This window comes from Nannospalax galili, unplaced genomic scaffold (genome assembly GCF_000622305.1).
Source record: "Nannospalax galili isolate Female #2095 unplaced genomic scaffold, S.galili_v1.0 scaffold235, whole genome shotgun sequence".
Taxonomy (NCBI): Eukaryota; Metazoa; Chordata; class Mammalia; order Rodentia; family Spalacidae; genus Nannospalax; species Nannospalax galili.
In genome coordinates this window covers 3,018,787-3,027,565 of record NW_008338118.1, presented here as the reverse complement: position 1 = coordinate 3,027,565, position 8,779 = coordinate 3,018,787, and the positions used below count along the sequence as shown (strand labels likewise).

Genomic DNA, 8,779 nt, shown 5'->3' with positions numbered 1-8,779 from the left:
TTTAATGCTGCAAAGTAATGATGGGGAATTTAAATGGATTAGCAAAATATTGCATAAGAATTCCAGAGCCAAGGTACATAATTTTCCAACTATTACGCTTTGCACTGTGCTCGGGCACACTCCTTGCCAACCAGTAGATTTTTCAGTACCGCCCCTGGCAAAAATCCATTAGCAATCCCTCCCTGTCCCTAAATATTCCCAGCATCTCTAGTCAGGCCAGTTGAACCAATGCCCCAACCCTTACATAAACATCGACTTATACCGAACTATAGCCCTACTGTCTTTTGCTAACTCTGACCTATTTAAATTACCCTACCCTGGGTTTCTTTAGCTATAAATTGTAAATTAACTGACAAAATGCCTACTTTTCTTTAGTGTGAACACAGAGATGAGGGAAGGGAGGCAGAAGCACAGCAGAGACTACAGAGACTGTGTTCAACAGGTCTCATTAATAGTATTCCACAAAATAAAGGAAGGTTGATTTTAATATGCATGCTTTAATAAAGTTTTACTCCTGTTAAACTGGAGGTTACTTTAGGTCAATGACTTAAAATTTTACTTAATAATAAACTCTCAAAAAACAACATACAAGATAGAGCAGTTGGTTTGGGGAGGTTTTGTTATTGTCTTTTCGAAGACAGGGTTTCAATGCAGTTCTGATTGACCTGGAACTTGCAGCAATGCTCCTGTCTCTGCCTCCCAAGTGCTAGGATTACAGGTATAATTACAGGTATATACCACCACGCCCTGATAAGCAACTATAACTTAAAGAAGGTGCAAATAAAAGATCCTAGGGCTGGAACTGTAGCTCAGTGGTAGAGCACTCACCTTGCATGCATAAGGCCCTAGGTTTAATCCCCAGAACTATAACAACAAAATCATCAGTATCATCAACAACAAACCAGCCAGGTCCTCATTTGCATATCCAGCCTCCTTCGCACTCCCTTCCCCAGCCACTCTAATTTCTAAGGTGGCTTTCCAGCACTTTAAGGAAGACAATTTTAAGATGTTAGCATTTGGGGTAATAACTAATGTAACATAAAACTATGATAACCAAGACCCCATTGCCAAGAGGAACATGTTAATTTTCTATTTTTTAGAAGCGATTACTCTTTCTCTGACCCTTAATGAGTTCAAAATAACTGCATATTCCAAGATTTCAATAATGAGCATTTTTGCACTTCCTTCATAATAAAAATCAATGAACCTTTTTCAAATGATGAGATTGTTTCTTTCACCCTTCTGATTCCCTTTCACTTATGCATACATGTACTCTCCTTTCCAGCGAAGCCCAGGCCTGGCAGCTCGGCAAGTAAAGGTACTTACTGCTAAGCTCTGGGCCCTGAGTTTGACCCTCAGAACCCACAAGGTGGAAGGAGAAAACCGACTCCCACAAGCTGTCCACTGACCTCCACATTTGTGCCATATCAAGTTTAGAGTGGCACACACGCACACAACACACACACATAAAATAACTAACTAAATAAAATAAATAAATAAATAAATAAATAAATAAATAAATAAATAAATAAATAAATAAAGGGGGAGGTGAGTGTCATCAAATAAGTCCAAAGCGTACAAATACTCTTTCACAATTATATAGATTGTCTCTTTCTTTGTCACCCATGTATAAGAGTTTAACACACTGGAGACCCAGGTAGAATAAGACCTCTAGAAAGTTTGCTTCATCACCAGAGTAATTTTTTTCATTGAATAATTACCTTAAGAGTTCAAAACCTCTAGTGTACTGAATAACTTGCTGCTATTTAGAAAATGACATTATGTGTCTGGCCCCCCAAAGCACCTGAATATGGGAAACAGAGAACAGGAATTATAACTTGGTCAAGCAGTTTTTGTCACTGAGGATTCCTATGAAATTCTGCTGCAGTTTCTGAGAAACTAAGGGCCTCTCAGTGTTCAAGTGTCTCCATATTTGGTCATTTAGGTTTGAAAATTCATTCTGGTCTGCCAGATTTTTCAACTTTAATTTCATAATTCATAAAATATCTTCTTTGGAGATAGAGTATGTTCCTAGACAATGGTGTTAGAGACAAAGGAAACCTCGGCAAATAGACCAGAGTTCCTGTCTCTAAATGGCTTACAAACAGATGCAAGGTAATTAATTGCAATATGGGCAGGCAGTCCCCAACTTATGAAGCCTTATTTACAATTTTTCCACTTTATAATGAAGCAAAAGCAATATGCATTCAGTAAAAAACGTCCTTTGATTTTTGAAATTTTATCTTTTCCCTGATTAGTACTGATATAAAATACGCTCTTCAGTGATGACTAACTTCCAATCAGCCTTCTATCATGAAGGGCAAACACCACAAACTCAACAGTATACTGTTGCTTAGGGAGATGATCTGTAGGTTAGATGTTATAATGCATTTCAACCTACCATAACTCATCTTATAGAAGGCTGATGGAGGTGCAATCCCTTCCTGTGTAGAGGAGTATCTGTGTATTAGGATGTGGTTTTAGAAACACCTAGCAGAATCATACAGAGGATGATTCCAGGAAAAGATTTCAGAGATGAGAATTTGGTCCTAGCAAACATCTCTACCCTGAGAAATGACAGGGATGAGATGGGTAAAAGAATGGAATGTAGAGTACAGACAGAGGACACGAGGCAGAATGTGCAAACTCGGGAGGAAAAGAAGGTAGGCCACACAGAGGGGTACTCTTCTTTTGAAGCACCCAATGATCCAAAGCATCTTCCTGGACAAGAAAGATACACTTCAAAAGATGGCACTCCAAGCTGCACATGGCAGTGAACACCTTTAATTGCAGCATTTGGGAAGCAGAAACAGGTGAATCTCTGTCAGATGGCGGCCAGCTTGGTCTACATAGGGAGTTTCAAGCCAGCTGGGGTTACAGGGAGACACTGTCTCAAATAAACAAAATAAAACAGAAAGATAAAGATCCATGACATGGTGAAGGAGAGTTTACTCTCACAAGGGAGGATGTGCAAAAGCAGGTAAGTGTAAACCTCTGCCAACCTGCATTTCAAATTTCATTATAATTTCTAATAAAAATTATTGGAGTATTTTTAGACAGGTATTGTGGTCTGAATGAGAAATGTACCCCAGACTCATATATCTGAATACTTGGATCCCAGTTGATGATGCTGTTTGGAGAGGTTATGGAACCTTTAGAAGGTACAACCTTGCTGGAGGAAGTACGTCACTGGGGTGGGGTGTGAGAGCTGATGGCCTCATTTATGGTGGAGACACAGTCTCTCGGCTTTCTGCTCCTGCTGCCTGCTGCCACGGCTCCCCTGCCATGATGGACTCTCCCTCTGGAACCACGGCCCAAACAAACGCTTACTTCCTTAAGTTGCCTTTGCTCGTGGTATTGTATCATAGCAACAGAAAAAATAATGCATCAAGGTTTCAGTACATAGCCCAGGCTGACTTGGAAATCTGATTCTCCTACCTCAGACTTCTAAGTGCTAAGAGTACAGGCATATGCTTATATATCACAGTTTGACTAGGAGACTCTCCATTTAAAGAACATGTCTTTATTCTCATAGGCCTGTTAATTTCAGTTGCTCTGGAGAGCAGAAGGATCACAAAGACAAGACCAGCTGTGACTAGAGAGTAAGTTCAAGCCTAGCCTGGGTAACTTAATGAGACACTGTTTCAGAATATAAAGTAAAAAAGGGCTATAGATACAGCCCAGTGCTTGTAGAGCATGTGCAAGACCCTACGTTCAGTCCCTAGATATCACAAAAATAAGTGATCTCTCAAAATATAATTCAGTCTTTGGATGCATATATTTTATGTGTATATAGACACAAAAAATTCTAAAAGCATAAATAGGTTACTGGGAAATAGAGGACTCTTGTGGTTTTTACTTCTTTCCTCTTGCATCTTTTTCTAAATTTGTTTCTTTAACTTTTTAAAAAATTACATATTATGGGGGGGAAGGGGGAGAGAGAGAAAGGGAAAGTAAGTAAGTTGGGGGAGAAGCTAGTCTGTACAACATGTCACATGGGTAGAAGCCAGAGGACAAGCTGAAGGAAGTTTGTTCTTTAAACCTTGTGGACGGCTTACAGGCAAGCGCCCTTACCTGCTGATAATTTTTGATAATCAACAAGTCTTTTTCAATCAACAGACATTAAAAATTAAAAATTAAACCAAGTGTCTGTATAGGTTTTCTTGTTGCTGCTGTTTTATGTATAACCTGTCTGCAAGCTCAAAACATTTGAAAATCCTAATGTGAAAGAAGGACCATAAGTCTCAGGAATGTCAGAGAACAGGGATTCACAGCACGGTTCCCTTGTTTAACTCGGTAAACTTAACCATGCATGCTGAACTCTCAGAATACATATCCAAAAGTGACAGCAACTGGAGCAGACCATTTCCTCCTCCTCAGTCCTCACCTAGATAAGGCAGAACTTCAGAAGTTAACAAGTACTATGCCCTTAGGAGGACCATCAAATAAAACAAAAAGGCTAATTTACAAGGCCACTGGACAGTCTGGAGAAAACCTCTGCATGGCTTCCTATCTACAGAAACATTAAAGAAAACAGAACGAAAGTTCAGAATTATTTCTTGTTCTGAATAGTAATATGAAGAATCAACCTTTATGTTTAAAATATGTAATCGTTCTCAGAAAGTGTCACAGGTTAAATGGTATGTTAAATTTTATCTATGACTTGAATTGAAAATTATTTCTAAAATATATTCTCAATGGCTTAAATGAAATAGCAGCTAAATGCAATTCAGTGTAATTGTGTGCTAGTCTTTCTATAAAATCCCCACATCCTTCAATGGTTAAGTCTGACTAACCTCAAATGACATTATTAATCCAATACTATAAGTTGGTAAGCACATTAAATCAAGACAGAGCCGGTGTGGTTGCTCACGTCTACAGCTCCAGCATCAAGAGGCTCTATAGTGAAACCCTGGCACTAGCCTGGGCTACACAGTGAGATCCTGTCTCAATAACAAATAAATAAATAAATAAATACAAATAAATAAAGACACAGCAATAGCATTTTAATTTTAATGCCTGATTGATACGTCAAGATGGAAAATAGATAATAACTGAGTTTCTAAAATGGAAAATGAAAGCAATATAATTTTATTTTCAGAAAAATAGTCTACCCTCAAGTATAAACAAGGGGATGAGCCGTTCTCCTATATTAGACAACTTTTTATATGTCGCTTTGTAGAACAAGCCTCTGAGAAAATGAAGCAATCACACAATTATACCAGTGTTCTTTCCACATTAAGACATACAAGCCCCACATATTTAAATGAGAGACAAAGGAAAAATACTACTTCTTAGTAAGGTTACATAGGAAAGGAAATATTTCTTACTTTAAAAGCAGATGTGGGACTTGTTCCTACAGTGAAAACTGGTGTTATCTTAATTGTTAATTATTCATCCCAATACCCTAGACTTGCTCCTGGGAGCATGCAAGCCTTCTCCACCTCCAGCTATGTGAACACTAGGCCCCTAATTACTGATAAGGATCTTAACTGCAGGAGCTAACTGATATTACAGATTATGCTTTACCCCTCATTGTACTGAGGTAAGCAAACTGAGACCAAAAGAACAGAAGTGTCTTCTCAGAGGCTTCTTGGAGGCTGAGACAAGAGGCACTACCTTGAGTTCTAGGTCAGCCTGGACAACAGAGTGAAACCCTGTCCATAAAAGAAGCAGAAAGAAAGAAAGAAAAGCCCATTTGGGATATTCCTGTCCACACATTCCAATAAAAGGTGCCAACTATAACAAGTCACTTCACTTCACCTGATTGTGTAGGGATGTTTTCAATGGCCACAGAGCATGTTTTAGCCATTACAATAGTCCAAGAGGACATCAGTCATATACTAATGTCCTTCGGATATTAAGTGTAGGAGTAGCGTTAATTTAATCAAATATCCTCTAATTTAATTTTATCCATAATTAAAAAAATGATGGTACCCTCATAAATTAAGAAATAATGTAATTGTATTCTCTCCCATACATACAATGAAGTTGGGTGATTCAGATACATTTTCAACTAGTAAATCAATATTATACCAATCCTGGGGCTTAGGTAGATTGTGTATTTGGGAACTGAATAACCACTTTAATTAAAGCTTTTTTGAGCTGTAGAATGCAACACAAAACATGAGTGATTTAAAGGTATACATTAAAATCAAGCTTTTAAAAAGTATTTACAGATGAAAGCTTCTTCTGCAATTTAGATGTTCATAAATGTTTCCATTAGCTAAGAGGTATTTTGGAATGTAGTCAAACTATATTGAATGTCAGGACCTAAAAGCAGGGCTGGGGAGAAGACTCCCTAGACAAGTCTCTGACAGTTCTTACATTATAGCCGCTGTTCTTCTAAATCAGTTGTCCCTAAAAGGATAAGGAAAAAATTCTAACTACACCTACACCTGAGAGAGAGGGAGAGAGAGAGAGAGAGAGAGAGAGAGAGAGAGAGAGAGAGAGAGAGAGCACGAGCAGGTGTATTTGCATAGGCACCTTTCAGGCTAATTCTGCTTTCTCAATACAAAATGGATTGGGGCGTCTATCAAATTGTTGACAATTTACTACTAAAAAGTCTCTCACTCTTCCCTCAAAGAAAAAGTCATCCACTCCGTCTCCACAACTCTCCAAGTTCTTTCCTACAGTTAAATGTGAAAACCAAAATAACCACTCCTAGGAGGAGAACTGGCAGACTGCATGTTTATGTCAACCTTCAGAAAAGGAAAACACAGAGCCCCAACTCATCAGGAAAATCACTAGTCGAGATCAAACCATTTTGTGACAATTTATCCCTGTCACGCGTTTCACTCCATAACTTTGTATTCCAGTTTTGCACTGGCTCGCCTGTGTCAACCTCAGAACGCTTCAAGAGCAAGCCTCTACTGTAAGCAGAACGTTTTTTTACCATGAAGTGTTCGGTTCATCGCCTGTAGCTTTAGAAAAACTTCAATCAAACACATTTATTTTCCCTCTGCTGTGTAGAACCGCGGGACATCGGGCTTGGGTTGTGGCAGGAGAGCAGCCCCAAGAATTAAACAAACAGGCAAAATACCCAAACACGGAACACGCTAAGACAAAGGAAACACAAGCGTGTGAACAGGAAATGAAGCAACTCTATAGACATAAATACCTTTTGGGGCCGCCAACGTAGGTGAAAGTAAAGGTGGAATCTGAGTATCTGAAATCTGAAACGGAAAGTCGCGTTAAAATCCACCCCTGGAGTGGGCTGTTTTTAACCCCAATTCTGTCTAGAACCTCCTATCTCATGAGAGCCCAAGAAGGCCCCACTGGCAGGGAGCGAGAAGGGCTGGAGAGCCCGAGGTCTGGGCCACCCTGCGGGGGAGGGGATGCTGAACACCCCGCGGGGTGCAGTGGGAGGCCGCCCCCCGCAACAAGTGCCGGGTGCCATGGCAACAGCGGGAATTTCCCAGCCTGGCGGCCGGAAGCAACCCCCGCCAGGCTTCTGGATGGGAAAGCAAAATCTGAGCTCGGTCTCGGGGGAGCAAAACATGGACGCGAGGCGACCCCCGGGCGCAGGCCTGGGAGCCACGGGAAGCCGGAGGGAGCCTCTCGCCCCTGGGGCGGTATCCGGCCGCTCAGAGAGGGGGGCGGGAGAGCAGCCAGCGCCGCCTCTCCCCGGCCTCGGCGCCGGTGCAGCGGAGGGAGCAACGGAGCAGCGCTGCGGGCTCGGTTCCCGGCCGCTCGGCCAACAGAGCCAAGCCGCGGCGGCTGGAGCCCGGGAGGCAGGCTCGGATGCTCCGGGCAACTCCCGCGACTGCAAGCCTGCGCCCCGCTGCCCCGCCTGCACCCGCCGGGAACCCGGGGCCGGCCCCCGAGAGCTGCCCTGCTAGGCGGGGGAAGGGGACAGACTCGCGCCCCCCTCCCCCGGGGCCTCAGCTCTCGCCCTGCAGCTGTCGCCACATGCACCTGGAATGGAGACGTGCAACCCGGTGCAACCCCACACCTCCTGCCACCCGCGTCGCGGTGGCCACCTGGGCGGGGGGCGGCGGTCGCACGGAGGGGAGGCTGGCTCCGGGTCCCCGGCTCTGCCAGACTACAACTCACCTGCAAACAGGCAGTCTTTCTCGGCTCTGGACTTCTGGATCACGACGTCGATATCCTTCTGAATTCGCTCTTGCCTTGAACACATCCCCATGAAATAAATCCCTGGAAAAGAAGCAGCCGCTATTTCCACCCCACCCCACCCCCCTCGCACGCTTCCAGCTTTCGTAAATATTCAGTTAAAAATGAAACCTCTGGCCGAGGCAGGGGCTGAAGGCGAAGTGGTTTCGGAAGTGATCTCGGGTGAGAGAGGAGGAGGTGGTGGAGGAGGAGGAGGAGGAGGAGGTCGGCTTTGCATTCCCAGATGTGACCGCCCAGCTGCTGCTCGCCGCTGCTGGATTCCAATTTCCTCCCCTTCTGACAATGGATGGTGATGACACCGAGTCTCACTTTCTCCCTCCCCCGCCCGGACTGACGACCATGGGGGGCCCGGGACCGCTGGAGAGCTTTCGGCGGGCGCGGGGCGAGCCCTGCTCCGATTCACGCGTGCACACCCCTCGAGGCCCGCACGCCGGGCTTCCACACCCGCGCACACTCGCGCCCGCGGGCGGCGGCCGTGCCCAGGCTGCTGCAGCGCCGCCCGCCCGCCGCAGACCCTCCCGCACCGGCCACCGGTCACCGGGCCCGGCTGCGCGCCGCCGGGACGTTAATAGTATCCGCCATCCGCGCAGGCTGGATTTCCCCACCCCCGACCTCCACTCGCGCCAGGAGCTGAGTGACAGTGTAG

General features: G+C 44.1%; 1 protein-coding gene across 2 annotated transcripts in view; it reads right to left on the bottom strand.

The window, feature by feature from the left end:
- The window catches only part of Parp8 (poly(ADP-ribose) polymerase family member 8), a 203,452-nt gene extending 195,072 nt beyond the window's left edge, over positions 1-8,380 (bottom strand). The window contains exons 1-3 of one of the 2 annotated variants that reach the window (XM_008832936.3): positions 8,245-8,380; positions 8,056-8,157; positions 7,121-7,175 (exon numbers count right to left, since the gene is read on the bottom strand). In XM_008832936.3, coding sequence (XP_008831158.1) covers positions 7,121-7,175; positions 8,056-8,157; positions 8,245-8,350 — 263 coding nt within the window. In that variant the 5' untranslated portion in view covers positions 8,351-8,380. Of the gene's footprint in view, positions 1-7,120; positions 7,176-8,055; positions 8,158-8,244 lie in introns of those variants that run through there. The other variant, XM_017798109.2, reaches the window with a different exon arrangement.
- Between the last annotated feature and the right edge of the window lie 399 nt (positions 8,381-8,779).